The 15,963-nt window shown below is 43.6% G+C and overlaps 1 protein-coding gene across 1 annotated transcript in view; it reads left to right on the forward strand.

The window, feature by feature from the left end:
- Lrp2 (LDL receptor related protein 2) overlaps positions 1–15,963 on the forward strand; it is a 123,452-nt gene that overhangs the window by 27,243 nt on the left and 80,246 nt on the right. Inside the window, exons 3-9 of the mRNA XM_038337050.1 lie at positions 509–631; positions 1,190–1,306; positions 11,377–11,487; positions 11,809–11,922; positions 13,067–13,183; positions 14,014–14,163; positions 15,205–15,324. Of these exons, the coding sequence (XP_038192978.1) occupies positions 509–631; positions 1,190–1,306; positions 11,377–11,487; positions 11,809–11,922; positions 13,067–13,183; positions 14,014–14,163; positions 15,205–15,324 (852 nt within the window). The remainder of the gene's footprint in view (positions 1–508; positions 632–1,189; positions 1,307–11,376; positions 11,488–11,808; positions 11,923–13,066; positions 13,184–14,013; positions 14,164–15,204; positions 15,325–15,963) is intronic.

Below are 15,963 nucleotides of genomic sequence, written 5' to 3' on the forward strand. Positions count from 1 at the left end.
GTCTGCAGACATTTCAGGGCCCCGTGATAATGACAGCTAGCATTACATGGCTCTTACACACACACACAGTATTCACTTTTGGGATGCATACATTAAGGCTCAGAACTCACCAAAATTCCTAAAGCAAATAAATGTAGAAATAATTTCATTCTTGATATCTCTTCACATGACACTTTCACTATTAGATGTTAGAAATGTAGCAAAAACACATTAACTTTTTTATATAGATTGGATTTTGATAATTTTGCCTTAGATTTGTGTGTATGTATGTTTGATAATTTTGCCTTAGATTTGTGTGTATGTATGTTTGATAGTTTGCCTTAGGTTTGCGTGTGTCTATGTCTGCTTTGTTCTCTGTTTATATGTTATTTGGGATTACCTGTTTGGATGCCATGGCTGAGATGACTAATTACCGCCAGCTGTGTCGAGCAAGAGCCCGCACAGGTTCTCGCCAAGCGCTACTGCTGCTACACGGGGCCAGCATAAGCCCCTCTTTCCTTTGTTCCAGCTCCCCGGTCCTGTGGATCAGGCTTTTTCCGGTGTCCTGCCGAGGGGACCTGCATCCCCCTCTCCTGGGTGTGTGACCAGGACCAGGACTGTTCAGATGGCGCTGATGAACAACAGAATTGCCGTAAGTGTTGAGAGCAGGATTTCCTTCTGGCTCTTTGACACCTGAAGTCTAGCCTGTTAGAGGTGCCACACAGTGAGAGATCCTTCATTAACACTGGGCGGGGCTAGGTCATACCAAGTGTGGTTGGTTATACTGCAGAATTAGACCCTCAAGGACTGGAATTGGTTAGCTTGGTACCCTGTACTTAACAGTCTTTGCCCATATCCTAATTCACCCTCTGTCATATAACTTTTAAATATGTGTGTGTGTGTTTGTTGTTTTGTTTCTTTCCTTTTTTGTTTTTGAGATGAGTTTCTCTCTGTAACTTTGGTGCCTGTCCTGGAACTCACTCTGTAGATCAGGTTGGCCTCGATCTCCAGGTGCTGGGATTAAAGGTGCCACAGCTCGACTTTTAAATGTGTATTTATAGAGTTCAGATAGAAGGCTCAGAGGTTAAGAGCAATGGCAACTCTTCCAGAGATCCTGAGCTCAATTCCCAGCAACCACAGGGTGGCCCTATTCTGGTATACAGGCAAGAACACTGTACACAGAAATAAAATAAATAATTCTTCTTCCCAGCTGGGACCACGTGCTCAAGTCAGCAGATGACATGCTCCAACGGTCAGTGTATTCCCAGCGAGTACAGGTGTGACCACGTCAGCGACTGCCCCGACGGCTCTGACGAGAGAAACTGCCGTGAGTCGGCTTCGGTCTTTGCACCGTCTTCTGTTTCGCCTTTGGCATTTTAATCAACTTGTTAGATTTGTTGATGGACAGAAATGCCTACAATACTCCTCTTGTTGTTGAAATCTCTTGGCAGATTCTTTTGTGGATTAGGGGTGATGGTCCGATAGCAGTCTATTTTTAAGACATTCTGTTTGTCCTGCCTTACTTAGCACATCAAGTTTTTGAAGAAAGAAACTTTAAACATTAGCAGAGTTCCCAAAGATCATTGAATAATGAGTACAAAAATCCATTTCACATCAAAATCTATAGTCTTATTATATTGCTTTGGAAATTCCTAGGAAAAAATTTCTTAGTTTTTCTCCTTTTGTTGACTATTTTGTTAGGTTTTGAAGTTGTATTTCTGCATAATGATAACTAGATTGGTTTGTAACTGATTGCCACAAAGTAAGGCATATAAATCATAGTATTCGGCATAATAGATAAGTAATAGCAATCAAAATAGAAACTTATATTGTATACTATGGAATAAGCAAAGAGAAATCTGGTTCCTTTGAGGCTTATATAAAACTATCCAAAAAACAAAAAACAACAACAACAAAAAAAGCCGGGCGGTGGTGGCGCACGCCTTTAATCCCAGCACTCGGGAGGCAGAGGCAGGCGGATCTCTGTGAGTTCGAGATCAGCCTGGTCTACAAGAGCTAGCTCCAGGACAGGCTCCAAAGCCACAGAGAAAAACCAAAAAAAAAAAAAAACAACAACAACAACAAAAAAACAAAACAAAACAAAACAAAAAACTATCCAGTGCTGTTTGAGATGGGGTGGCAGAGGCAAGCAGGCTTTTAGGGGTTCCAGGCCAACCACAAAGTCGATATAGCAAGTTCTAGGCTGGCCAGGGTTACACAGTGAGACCCTGGATAAGAATGTGGAACGGGGCTGGTTGTGTGTTTGCCTGGCAGGGATCATGACCTGGGTAGAATCCCCACCCTTGCATAAACCAGGTGTGGTGGTGGTGCACCCCTGTAATGCTATCCTGGAGGCAGGAGGACCAGGAATGCATTCTGCTTACTTTCATTTTGGATATTATGGCGATAACTGACTGACCACTGGCAATTTTAGAGTTGAGAGGATGTGTGCGCGCGCAAGTTCACACCTGCCTGCCTGGAATGCCACAACATGAATCAAGGACTTCCTATTTTGTGAAACAGGCACTAGGTCCCTCACCACGGCGCTTTGTGAATTCAAAACATCATAAATCCCAGTTATTAGGACAGTGGGGCAGGCATCATAGTCTCTTGCAAAGAAAGACCTCCATACTAGGGCTCACTCAGCTTGTCTGGCTACTACAGGAGGAAGGTCCATCCTTTAGGAGCCCCAGGAGCTAAGCCACCAGCCCACAGGCTGTGTTTATGTGTTTATCTCTTATCCATAAATGTGTAAAAATGAAGCTTTATTCCAAACGTACTGGGGCTGAAGGAATGCTACTTTGAGAGAGTAAAAGCCAGTCTTTGGAGCATTTCCACTGAGGACCCTCTGGCCAAGGGCAATGTTGCTAGTACAACTGCTTTGGATCTTTTGGGAAAAACTGGGTGGGATATCACCATGGTGAGAAAGGGAAGGGATCCGGCTTGGTCTACATAGTGAGTTTCAGGACAGACCAGTCTGTTACATAGACAAATGCTGTCTCGAAAAACAAAAAAAGAAAGAGAAAAAAGCTCTTAAAAAAAAAAAAAAGACAAACCAAAAGACCAAAAAATGCCAGTATGTGTTGTGTGTGTTTGGCTCTCTTGGGGAGAAGGAATTGGTTTTCAATAGCTATCGTCACTGTACTGACTGTACAGCTTGGCTGAAGTCAGAGAGATCCACCTGCCTCTGCCTCCTGAGTACTGGGATTAAAGGCGTGTGCTACCACACCTAGTTAATAGCTTGTATTCTAAATAGTTATGCTTTATGGCTTTTCCTGTGGATGACTTCTTTAAAAGTTTAGGCAAATGCTCACAGACATAAATAATTAGAAAGTGTGTGTGTGTGTGTGTGTGTGTGTGTGTGTGTGTGGCAGGGGAGTAGGGGAGAAAGGAGGGGAGAGGAGGAAAAAAGTTATGTCAGTTGTCCTAGAATATTTGAGACTGGATTTTGTTTGTTGCATTCTGTTTTTCATCCATTCCCCGCCCCCCTCCCTGGATCTCCTGGAAATTAGTTGGTTCTAAAAAGACTTTTTACTTCTGGGAATTCTGCGATGTTCTGTGTATTGCAGGATATGTCTGTAGCATGTTCTCATTGTGATAACCCAAAATGTCTTCAAGTATTGCCAAATGCCTACTGGAGCCCAGCTGCTTCGGTTGAAAATGACTGATAGGCAGAACAAACAGATGCATGGACCTTCTAGAAGGTGATGATGCTCCATCAAAGGCAACAATCCTCTGTCTAGTATAGTGTGCCTTGCTGAGCTGTCTTTATGTGTGACATTAGTGGCTAGTACTAATCGCTGATGCTTAGCTGTTTTAAACATCAGCTTGGACATGTAGCAGCTATAGTTGCTTTAGTGTTCCTATGTGATTAAGTGGTAAATAAGACTTAACCAGCAGCCAGGCATATTTTCTCTTGCAATTATTCTGCCTGGGAGTCATTGCTGTGGACAAACCCAAAACAAGTTTTTATGATTATAATGACTTTTCTTTCCCTTTTCCTAGAAATAAGGTTATGTCAGAAATGGATCTTCATCTGTCAGATACTTATAAACACTTATAAATAATACGCAGAAAATAATGGATGTAGAAACTCCAGATAATTTGTTTTCCCAATATTTGAAGACCAAGAAGCTTAGCTCTGTTATTTGTAGCTGTGCCAGCGAGACCAGACCTCACTGTTAGGATCCCTACTCTTTCAAGTTTCTAAAGCCAAGGCATTGCCCTCTAAGGCAGAACACCTTGTGTCCATTCCAGGAATTCCTTTCCGGGACAAAGAATGATGTGCTGGAGTCTTCTTAGGGAGGTGGAGAGGGGGGAAGGTAGGGAATGGATGGAGAAAGGCAAAAGGATTAAGGTCCCAATAAATGATCGTCCGTGACCTCAATATGAGATAGGCATTGGCGTTTGATCCCAGCACTAGGGAGGCTGAGGGAGGCAGGTGGACTTTGAATTTGAGGCCAGGCCTCCTGCCCACCCAACATAAATTTCCTATGACACAAGAGATGCTTAATGCTTCTGGCCTTTTGCCTGCTATATTTTCATATGCATTAGGTACTGTTGGTTATTCTACACCTTGAGGAATATTTCTGCCTATATTAAAAGCTTTGAAACAGTTATAGGCTCACCTCCCCCACCCTCCTGTTATTTTATTATTCAATCTGGTCATCTGTAAAATGGCACCCGATATTAAACAACTTGCCCATTTTTTTTTTCTTAAAGGAACAGAAAGATTCAAAACTGCAGTCCATTTTACTCGTAATGGGATTAGCATCAAGGAAAACCACTCATGCAGAGTCTTAGATAAACATCAGAACAATGCACCAATTATGGGTCATTCATTTAATATACCGAAGTGACTTTCGGTTGCTCAAAAATAGTAGCCATTTTCAGGGAAGTAAAAAAGATTATTTCGTTTTATTCAGCACCAGATAGGAGTGATTTTGGTGCAAGTAAAACTATCGCTAATTATCGTGAGTTTGCAGCCCTCTCTTTTGTTACTCAGGAATGCTAAAGAAAGGATAAAATCCCTGTTACAATGGAGGCTTTCTTGCTGGTAAGCGGAGGTATTTGGTCCGCCTGCAATCGGGATTGCTTTGTCCTTGGGGGCTCTTTTCTATTGACTTCAAAATTTAAACATTTTCTTTCTATGTCTAACTGCGGAAACGCCAACTGGGGCCACAGTTGGAAGGGAGTAATGAAGACAGTTAAAGTCACTCTGGGTTGTGACGGCTCTCGGAAAGAACACACAGTTCTTCAGGCTGCCCAGTGAGCCTTGTTCAAGTGACCTGGGCACACATCAGAGTACAGCTGGCCCTGCTTAGCATTCTCACACCGAGACAGGATTCTGGGCCCTGAAATTTGAGGAAAAAGAGGGATACAGATCCTTTTCATTTAGTGTCCATCAAACAAGAACTTTTAAAAATATTACCTGTGTTTATAACAACTCTAAGATCACAGTTAGCTGTTGCCCAGTTCCTCTATCCCTGTCACAGCAAAATCACACCACAGAGCTGTCCTAGGGGAATCCATTTGCATTCTCTCTCTCTGTCTCTTGAGATATACTATCACTATATGTGAATTTACTGGCCTGCAACCGATCCAACTTCCAGGAGCATTCTTGTCCAGGTCCTCAGTCACCAATATTTTGTTGACATAGAACAGTTCTTGAGTTATTATTTTACCCTGTTCTACTTTTTTGGGGGGTATACTTTGCTCTATTTTGTAATATTCTGGATATCCTTTATGCTGATGGGTTATTCCACCCCCTCAAACAGAATGAGAGTTCCACAAGAAAAGGGATTTTACTGCATAGCTCCATCTCAAGTGCCTTGATATTTGGGATATGAAATAATAATAATTATTCATTTGTGTTTTTGAGGCATCAGTTTTCTGTGTAGTTCAAGCAAGCGTAGAATACATCATACAGATTCCTTCCGGAGTGCTGGGGTTACAGATGTGTGCCACCATGGGCAGCTGCATTTTAGGACATTATATATTAATCATACAAGATTTAATTATACAATTTAAAGGCTCTAAGAATTTTGATTTAGCTTACCATTCTTGCCCTCTCTCTCTCTCTCAGCAAGGCCTTGCAACGTGGTCTAAGCTGTCCTCTAACTTGAGCTCAGGGTCCTTCTGCCCAAGGCTCCTGAGTGCAGGGGTTGCAGGCACATGCCCCTGCTTTTGTTTTCTGTTCAATCTCGGGCAAGAAGGCAGGTTTCAATATTCAGATGTCGAATAGGATAGCACAGAATAGACGGGATGGAATGACGTAGAATACAGTCTCGAGATGAAGGCAGCGCTCTGCCGAGTGTGCATACTGACTTGGGCTAGCAGCTGGAGCCCACTCTTTTCACGACCTCTGAGAACAAGCCTGAAGATGAGATAGGGATGGGACCAAGGTGTTTGACTGACAGTCTGTAGTTCCATAACTCCTTCTATATTGGAATAGTACGGTATATGTTAAATGTGTGCAACACGTGGGTATTTGTACTTTCACAGTCTTTGCACCATTTACTCTTGTCTTAGAGCCTATATTGCAAGTTTGTATGTGTGTATTGGGAGGAGGGCTGGCATCACTCAGGTCCATGAGTCTAATCCCAGGCCCCTGCACAGATGCTAGAAGGGAGGACTAATCCTGCTTTACATATCAAATTGGCATCTTTTGGAGACTATGCCATCCTTTCCTTTCTTTCCACTGCCTGTCTCACTCTGTAGACCAGGCTAGTCTGGAATTCACTTTATTTGTTCACTTTTGCAGCCTGCTGAATACTGGGGTTGGAAGATTTTTCTATTGCTCTTCCGTTCTCGATCATTCTGTAATTCCTCCCCCCCCCCATTAATTAACCTGAAGCCCTGACTGCTGTGGTAGTTTAAACACAGGAGTTGTGGCACCTGATTGCTTGTTTCTGAATTCTGACTCTCCAGCTGACATTCCTCAACCTCTTGGGTGCTTCAGGCTTCTCATCTATAAAATGGAAAATAATTAGTGTTCACCTCTTGTGGCTGAAAAAATTCATGTGTATTGAATATTTTTCCTCCCTCCCTCCCTCCCTTCCTTCCCTTTCCATAGGGTCTCTGTCTTTGCTTGGCCTGGAATTCCCTATATGGATCTCCCTTAACTACCTCTGCCTCCAATATCCCGGAACTGAAGGCCTATACCTTCTTGTCTATGTTCTAAGTATTCATAAGAATAGTACCTTCGAGCTGTGTCTTCTGGGACAAATGACTCCAGTCTTAGAGGGTCCAGATCCACCACTGAAGGCTTCCTCCTTGGTTCAGGTTTCATTTGAGCCTGGCTGTCCGCATCTCAAAGTAGACCAAGCTGGCTCCCTAGATCTGCCTGTCTCTCCTGGTGCCATTGTGCCTGGACCTCCTTGATTTTGTAACTATAGCTTGAAAGCTTCTTGCACAAAACCAAATCATTTAAGGGGAGAACAATGCTGTATGCAGATTTTGTGGCAGATGTCAATTTGTGAGGGAAGAAGAGAAAGGAGCAGGGTGTGGGGCGAGGAAGTGTGACATTTTCGTCTCAGCCAAGCGGCCCCCGTCAGTCTTTCAAGGCTCAGAAAGAAGCCGGGGCTCTTGGGTGCTGTTTCCTTGCATCGTACTTGATGACACCGTGGTCACTGGATGACTTTGACCATGGTTAAAAAAAAGTGTTAGGTTAGGTGCAGGCTTGCCAAATGTATAAACTCAGAAAGAAGTGTGTTAGGGATTGCCCAGTAAGAAACTCGTCTAATTATGACTTATTAATTATGGCTTAGCTTGAAACTCCTTGTCAATTTTAGCAAGGGGAATTTTTTTTTCCTAAGGGTGACTATCCAAACAGGGATATACACCTCAAGTTATGTACACAGAAAAGACCAGAAGAGGTACAGGGTTTGCAGTTGGGAGTTGTCCCCGTTGTTTGAGAGAGATTCACTATCATCTTGGGTGGAGGAGGAGGAGACATAGCTGTTTGCTATTCATTCAGAGCGCTGACCTCCGGCCATTCTGATACCACCCTGATGACATCAAGCTGGCCCCGTGAGCTGCGGGGAAAGAGTCTTGTCAGAGGACACTGATTTAAATCTCCTTCAAGTTTTATGGTTGGAGACAACAAGAGCCCTGCCCAGCGCATTGATTCCAGATCCTTCCTAGCCATAACAATCACCTTAAATGCGGTAGCCACAGTCCAAACCCAAATAAATTTTCCCCCTGACAGGAGGCTTATCTGGCCAGAGGGCTGGCAGAGGGCTGGTTTTCGGCTTGATGCTGCTCTCGGAAGGCTAGATAACGTGTTGACTCCTGGAACTATCTGGCACACAGCGGTGGGGGGTAGAGGGGGAGGGATTTGAGTGAGGCCCTCACCTGACCACTTGCATCTCTGGGAGGCAGAATTAATAAGCAGAGTTGTGTGGCCCATTAAAAGCCCTTTCGCAAACCGAAGCATCTCTATAATGAAAGTTAAGCAGCAGTTTAGGTATGAATTCAGTTAGGGGCTGTCGTAAAGTTCAGAAGAAATGTCAAATTATAGCTAGCTACAAAACTGCCTGTTTTGTTTTTGATGTTGGATCTTAAGAGTTTAGTTTTCAGAAGTAGAAGGCTGCAGAAAGCAAACATGCTGACCGCTGACAACCTCACCCCACTGCTTCTCATTCTCTTGGACAAAGGACTAGCGTGTTCTTCAACTTTTTTTACAACTTTTTTTTTTTTTAAAGAACACTGCTTTTCAGAGCTATATGCTTGCTCAGTTATTGTGTACTGGACATGACCACATGCTGAGTTGTGAGCACTTTAGCCATTGATCCATTATTTCTGGTAATATAATATATTATTGGTGAACATCACATCTTTAGAGTTTGGGAGTGCTTCTGGAGCCCCAGGTATGTCCCTTACATAGCTGCTGGTACGCATGGCTACCACCAAGATACCTGTTGTGTAGGGAAATATTTTGTTCCTCCAAAGGCTTTAGATCACATACCCTTTCTTAGTCTTTCCCAGAGTACCAGAAACATCCCCAATGACCATCCGTCCCCCGTGGCCGTCCGTTCCCCATGGCTGTCTGTCCCTTGTGGCTGTTCATTTTCCATGTAAAGTAAGAAGGGTAAGATCATTCACTTCAGTGAGCTAGCACGTAGGGCATTTTTATGTTGAAGTGACTATGTTGAAGTGCCGTGAAGATTCTTCTGTTGAAGTCATGTGACTGAACGTTGCATGCAACTTTGGAAGCTTAGACATAGAATAATATTTACTGGCCTAGTTTTGGATATTTAGAAACAAAGAGGGTTTAGGCTAATTCATTTATTATACAAAACTGGGAAAAGATTATTTGTACCAGAAAAAGATGAAAAAAAAGATTTAAATGAGTCGTTCTCAATTTTCCTGTTGCTGTGACTCTTTAATACTGTTCCTCATGTTGTGGGACCCCCAACCATAAAGTTATTTCATTGCTACATCACACTTGTTAATTTTTATTGTTATTGAGTTGAATTCAGTTTAGCAAGGATTCTGTACATAGCTCTTGCTTGGAAAGACTCTGGGCCCATCCATATCTTATTCTGGCTGTACAACCTCAACCTGGGGCTTTGGCTTCAAGGTAGGGATGTGTATCTTACTCTGAGACTTGCCTTTTCCTTGTTTAAAAATAAATCTGAAAACAAACTTGCGAATCCCAGGGAATATAATCCTCAATGAGAAAGAGTCAGACTCAGGAAGAGAACATACTTGGGTGAAGGACATAAATACTATGTATTCCCAACACTAGGGCAGCTGAAGTAGGGCAATCATGAGTTGAGGGCCAGCCTGATCTACATAGGGAATTCCAGGCTAGCCTGGGCTACATAGGAAGACACTGCTGCAAAATGAAACAAACAATAACAAAGCAAAGCAGGTGCTGAGAAACCTATGTGGGATAGGTAACTCAACAGCAGTATTGGCCAGTTCTCGTTCTTTTCTCCCCTTTGATCTCGTTCTGTTCCTCATTTTTTTTGTCTTCCTCTTTTTTCCCCCCTCTTTCCTTTTTCACTCCGTGGCTCAGGCTGGCCTGGAACTTACTATGTAGCCCAGGCTTTCTTTTCTCTAGCTAAAAATAGTCCTCTTGCCTCAGTTTCCATAGTTACCAACCCTGGGTAATAGTGAACTTTTTTTTTTTTAACACACTCATTGCGTGGTGCATTCCTACGACTAAATAAGTAAGGCAGAACCCATGAGTTCCAGCCTGTCATCATGTAAAGGACACACTAGGACACAGGGTAACACAAAGGGCAGACAGATGGCGTGCCTTTCCTGCACTGGACACTGATTTTTTTCCCCCTGTGACTCAGAAACCGAGGTTAAGCATCTAGTTAATATTGATGTGATTGTGTAGATACGGTTTATGTATGTATCTGTGTGTGTCTGTGTATTGTAGCAACTCAACAGCCACATTTGTGTATTCATTCGGCTTCAAGGTTGAAGACATTTGTACTAAGACAGACTTTCCTGTTGTTAATACTCTCTAAACAATACAGTGTGTGAGTATTTGGAGCTTATATGAGGAATGATAAGCTATTTAAAGACAAATGTGGTATACAGGAAGATAGTGCATATTGTGGACTAATGTGCACTATTTTATATGAGGGACCCAGGACTCTGGGTTTTGATACACACAGTGTGGTCCAGGAGCCAGTTTCCATGGATACTGAGGTATAATAGTAGTACGTGCTTGGGGAGCAATCATGCTTTGTTTTTCGAGACAGGGTTTCTCTGTGGCTTTAGAGCCTGTCCTGGAACTAGCTCTTGTAGACCAGGCTGGTCTCGAACTCACAGAGATCCGCCTGCCTCTGCCTCCCAAGTGGTGGGATTAAAGGTGAGCGCCACCACTGCCCAGTGAACACTCATGCTTTTTAAAGCTGTTTACTAGACATTGTTTTCTTAGGACCATCTACCCTGTGTGGTATTTATTCATTTATGTTGACAGAAACTGAGTAAGTTGATTAAATAGCCACTGGCTATTTATTTATTTTCTCTGCCCTTGGCCAAGGTCTCCTAGTTTCTAGGCTTTTTCTCTCCCCCTTCCATGAGAGAAATGGTCCATCACTTCCCAGAACAAGTATAGCAGTGCAGTTTCCTAGGATGTAATTCATATTATGTAGGAGGAGGCTCCATTTTAAATCATTTTATGTTTACCAGTTCTTTAACTTTCATCTCAAGTTACACTTCTTTAGCTATCTCTTGGCTCCCACATTGTCCTGTGGTGAAGCTTTGGTGACTCCCTCATCTGCGCATCACTTGCTGTTTGTGTCTATATTTGATTGATGCCCCTTTCCCAGACTTGACTGTTTCAGGAGGTCAGGGACCACTTAGATTCAGTCCTTGCATAGTGCAGTCACTCAGGATGCCTTCACTGAGGCTTCGTTTGTCCTGTAACAGGTTATCCAACATGTGATCAGCTCACGTGTGCCAACGGAGCCTGTTATAACACGAGCCAGAGGTGTGATCAGAAGGTGGATTGTAGAGACTCCTCTGACGAAGCTAACTGCAGTAAGTCATGCGCCTTAGCGGTGTGGTGGTGTGGTAAATTGAAGCCGGCCTACACTTACTGGAGGGACAGACACACGCCGTTCTTCCTAAGCCTGGGTCCACTGGATCCATATCATCCACCAGTGGGAGTATTCACACAATTAATTTTGGCAGAAGCCACATTCTATGTGCCCATTCTATTCCCCAAGGACTGGGTGTATCGGTGCTCACTGCCTAATAAGTTACTTCTAAAACAGAGGTAGAATCTTCCAAAAGAAATCAGGTGGTGATGGTTAATGTGAAATGATCTCTCTTCTTCCTCTTTTTAACCTCGTGTCTCAGCTGCACAGTGTTCACACAAGGAATTTGAATGTGGCAGTGGGGAGTGCATCCTCCGCGCCTACGTCTGTGACCACGACAATGACTGTGAAGATAACAGCGATGAGCATAATTGCAGTACGGTGACTTCCTTATGCTGGGTCATGTGATAAGGGGTGCTTCTTTCTCCTCCATATGCTAGCATTTTTCCCTCAAAAGAGTCTCTGATGGCAGAAGAGGCCAAAAGATAATGGAAGGGCCATTGCTCCAACTTAATTAGTATTGCTTGCCCTGGGTTCCTTTATCCTCCAGAGATCATAGCAGAGGCAAAGGGTTGCTGATAGCTTGCATTCTTTCCTACATTCTTTGAGACAGAGTTGCAAGTCACAATATGTCACACAACTCTGATCTTGAGAGTCGATCTTGAGAGGGAAGGGAAAGGAGTGTCCAGCTAACAATGCCTCTAACTCCAATCCTAAAATCTCTACTGCCTTGTAGTTAGAAGGCCAGGAAAGTTTCTAAGGTTGTAGATGACTATCACTGTCACCTTTCCTCCTGACCTGACCAATATTTCCAAATGTCTTCAGTGTTTGCCTTTCTTGGAATATTATAAAGTTAGAAGACATCAAGGTGACTGTTTTGCCAGCTCCCACAAGTCACCAGCTTCCTGGGGTCGTTTCCCTACTACAGCGATCTCTCACCTGCTTTCATCGGCTGGTGCCCCATCTCCTTGTTTTTCCAGGAGTTAGGTACAATTTCCTTCTTGGAACTTGGGCCTTATTTCTGAGAGAACGAGGCACTGTGGAGTGGGTGACTCCAAGTGTTTTGGTGTAGGTGACAGTTGCAATGCTTATGGTAAAGTCCGTGATTACTGAGTGTTGGCATCTAGCCTCTTGATCACTGCATATCTCTGCTCTCTGGCCCAGAGTTCATACCCTTGAGTCAAAGTTTTTGCCTCTTTCTCCTTCCTTCAATCCTGTGTTCTTCCTTCCTTCCTTTTTCATTTACTTTGTTTCTTCTTGCCTTCCTTCATTCCTTTGTTCCTTCCTTCCTTCTTCCCTCCCTCCCTCCCTTCCTTCGTCTTTTCCTTTGTTCCTTCCTTCATTCCTCATTCATTCTTTCCTCCGTCCCTTCCTTCCTTTGTCTCCTCCTTTCTTCCTTCTTTTCCTTGTCAAGCTCCAAAGGCTCAAACTGATGAGTGTCTAGGAGCTGAATGCAGGCAGCGATTTCCCCCAGTGACTGCGCCTTTGCAGCGCTCTCCTCTGCTGTTGCTCTCTTCCAGCCTACAACACCTGCGGCGGCCATCAGTTCACTTGCTCCAATGGCCAGTGCATCAACCAGGACTGGGTCTGTGATGGAGAAGACGACTGCCAAGATTCTGGTGACGAAGATGAATGTGGTAAGGACCAGCCAAGATTCCACCACCTGGGTGATCCCACTGGATCCCAGATGCAACATCAATTAATTAATCCCCTCCTTCCCGTCTTTAAGGAAGAGCAGGCAGGACAGTTTCTCGCCCTTCTTTATGCCTTTCTTATTTCTATTTATGCATAAGAGGGTTTCAAATTCCATTCTGGGAATTGAACTGAGGACCCCTGGAAGAGCAACTGGTGAGTGCTCTTAACCACTGAGCCATCTCTCCACTTTTCTTTTCCCTTCAAGACCACTTGTTTTCCTGATGCAAAAGTAACAAGTCAGGGAAGGATTGAGAACGTAATTTCGCTTAGGCTTTAGAGCCTTTAAAAACACCTTAGGCCTGTAGTAACATGCGAGCTTTGAATCGCTGGAGGATGGGCCATGTTGGGAACATGGGAAGGGACTTTAGGATGGGCTGGTACAGGGAATATCCTGCACGCTGTCATTTGAGAAGGAAATTGCACTTGGTATTCACTTGAATGTCCATTCACAGCAGGTTCCTTTCAACGTTCCAGTTTCAGAAAGAAGAGTCAATCTTAGTCTGAAGCATCTGTTGATTTTACGTTCTAGTGGTCCGGAAGGTGGCCTTCCCATTTTCGAGTTGTCATTTCCCTTGAATTATCAATGTTTGCTGCCTCTCTCAGAAAAAGTTATGTGATTCCACTTGATGACACAGGATCTCAGGAAGAGGCTGGTGGTAGACCCTCCTGCAACAGATAGGGTTGCTTGGACTTTTGTTTCTCGCCCGCCCATATGGCGAGAAGAGTGGGCACAATCTCGAGGGTGGCCTAGCACTCTTCTCTTCCCTTCCAGAAAGTAATCAGCGTCATCATTCATGCTACCCGAGAGAATGGCCTTGCCCAGGGTCTGGACGGTGCATCTCAATGGATAAAGTTTGCGATGGAGTTCCCGACTGCCCCGATGGAGAAGATGAAAACAACAGCACGAGCGGAAGGCAATGTGGTGAGGGTGGGGACCCTACAAGGGCTGCTTTCTATTTCAGATTCTCAAAAGCAGACGATACCCGGTGGCATTTGCACAACGAGATACTTCAATTTAGTTGCCCCAGGGACCCATAGTGGTTCTTGCCTGTGCAAGCCCACACTTGGGTTGATGATGCTGGACAGAGTAGGCCCTAGCATTCAAACATTTTAAAGTCTCTGCAAGTGTCGTGTTCGCTGATGTATTGACCTTAGCGTGCTGTTTGGGTGAAGATAGAACGAAAGGAAAGTGCATGCCAACATGGAAAATCATGGAAAAACAATTATGACTCTAGCATGGGAGATTCCTATTTTGTGTGACCCATATGACTCACAAGTGTAATGCAAATGACCTACCCACCGAACTAACTGTGTGCTCTCTGTCCTGTTTCATACATGCGATATTTTGCCTAATATTAAGATATACTAAGAAAAAGAGAAGTTTCTGGTTCCTGGGTTGTGTATATTCAGTTGCCTTCCCTTGGTTCTTAGGACAGGTTTCCAATAGTAAGACCGAACTGGCTATGCATCCTTTTCATCTCCGTCCAATTAGCCCACCATGTCTGAGAGCATCTCACATCTTGAAGGGGGATACACTTTGGACGCTCAATCAATTGGTGGTTTCACAGATGAGCACATGTAAAATTCCAGTCCCAAGGATTCCCTTCCCCCTACGCCTGTCATATCTAAATGTTCCTCCATTTAATTTGGAAGCTTTATTATAAAAGCTCAAGACTCAACAAATGTTGTTTAGAAAATAGACAATAACATAAAGAAAAAAAACTTTTTGAAACCCTGCTATTCGAAGCTAATCAAGTGAGCACTACCAAAGCTTATGACCTGATTTTTTTTTTTAATGAATGTCACTAGTAGCTACTAGTACCCAACACAAATGAAGCTTTTGCTGCATAATATTGTAGTAAGGTGTCTGGTTTCCTTGCTCTACGTATGGCATGAAAGTTATTAGGCAAACTTTGTTTTGTCTAGTCTATCCACTTAGCCGGTTTTTTCCTTCTCTGATTAGGCACAAATATCTGCTCGTTCTTAAACTGTGAGTACCAGTGCCACCAGACGCCATTCGGAGGAGAATGTTTTTGTCCCCCGAGTCACATCATCAACACCAATGACAGCCGTACCTGCATCGGTAAGTTGCAGCGAGGAGCTCCAAGTGTTCCCCCAGAGTGTACCAGAGGGACTACATACTCTGAGACCTGGGCAGTTTCAGCCCTGAGGTGACAAGCTGGAGAGCGGCGTGACAAGTGACATGTTCCAGTTCACCACCTGATTTTTGTTTTTAAGTTAGCACGAGTAGTACTATAGTGGTTGGTGTTCTCAGACAAAATTTGTCCTTCATGATTCTCCTTCCACCTCTCTTTCCACACATCTTCCTGACCGCTTACTGTATTCTTCCGCACCCTCTAAACCCCTTCCCCCACTCAAGGTCTCCTTTTCATAACCTTCCAGATCCATTTCTGTACAGACATATAAGCTAGGGCATAGAGCCATGCTGGTTTTTAAACACTGCAAACAAGCACAGGAAAAACCTTTTAAGGGCCCAGTGGGGGAATAGACTTTGCTCTAGAAAAATATTTCTTCAGAAAAATTTCTAAAATTTTCATTCCAGTTTATTAAAAAAAATGTTGAATTTGGACAAACCAAGTGAAGTTCCATTCAGTGTTTACTATTAGCAATGGGCTAGAACATAACTATGCAGTTATTGAATATAGTTGATCTTAGTAACTATCCATAGTCAGATGATCATTTGAATAAATTAGCAGATTCA

This window comes from Arvicola amphibius, chromosome 7 (assembly GCF_903992535.2).
Source record: "Arvicola amphibius chromosome 7, mArvAmp1.2, whole genome shotgun sequence".
Taxonomy (NCBI): Eukaryota; Metazoa; Chordata; class Mammalia; order Rodentia; family Cricetidae; genus Arvicola; species Arvicola amphibius.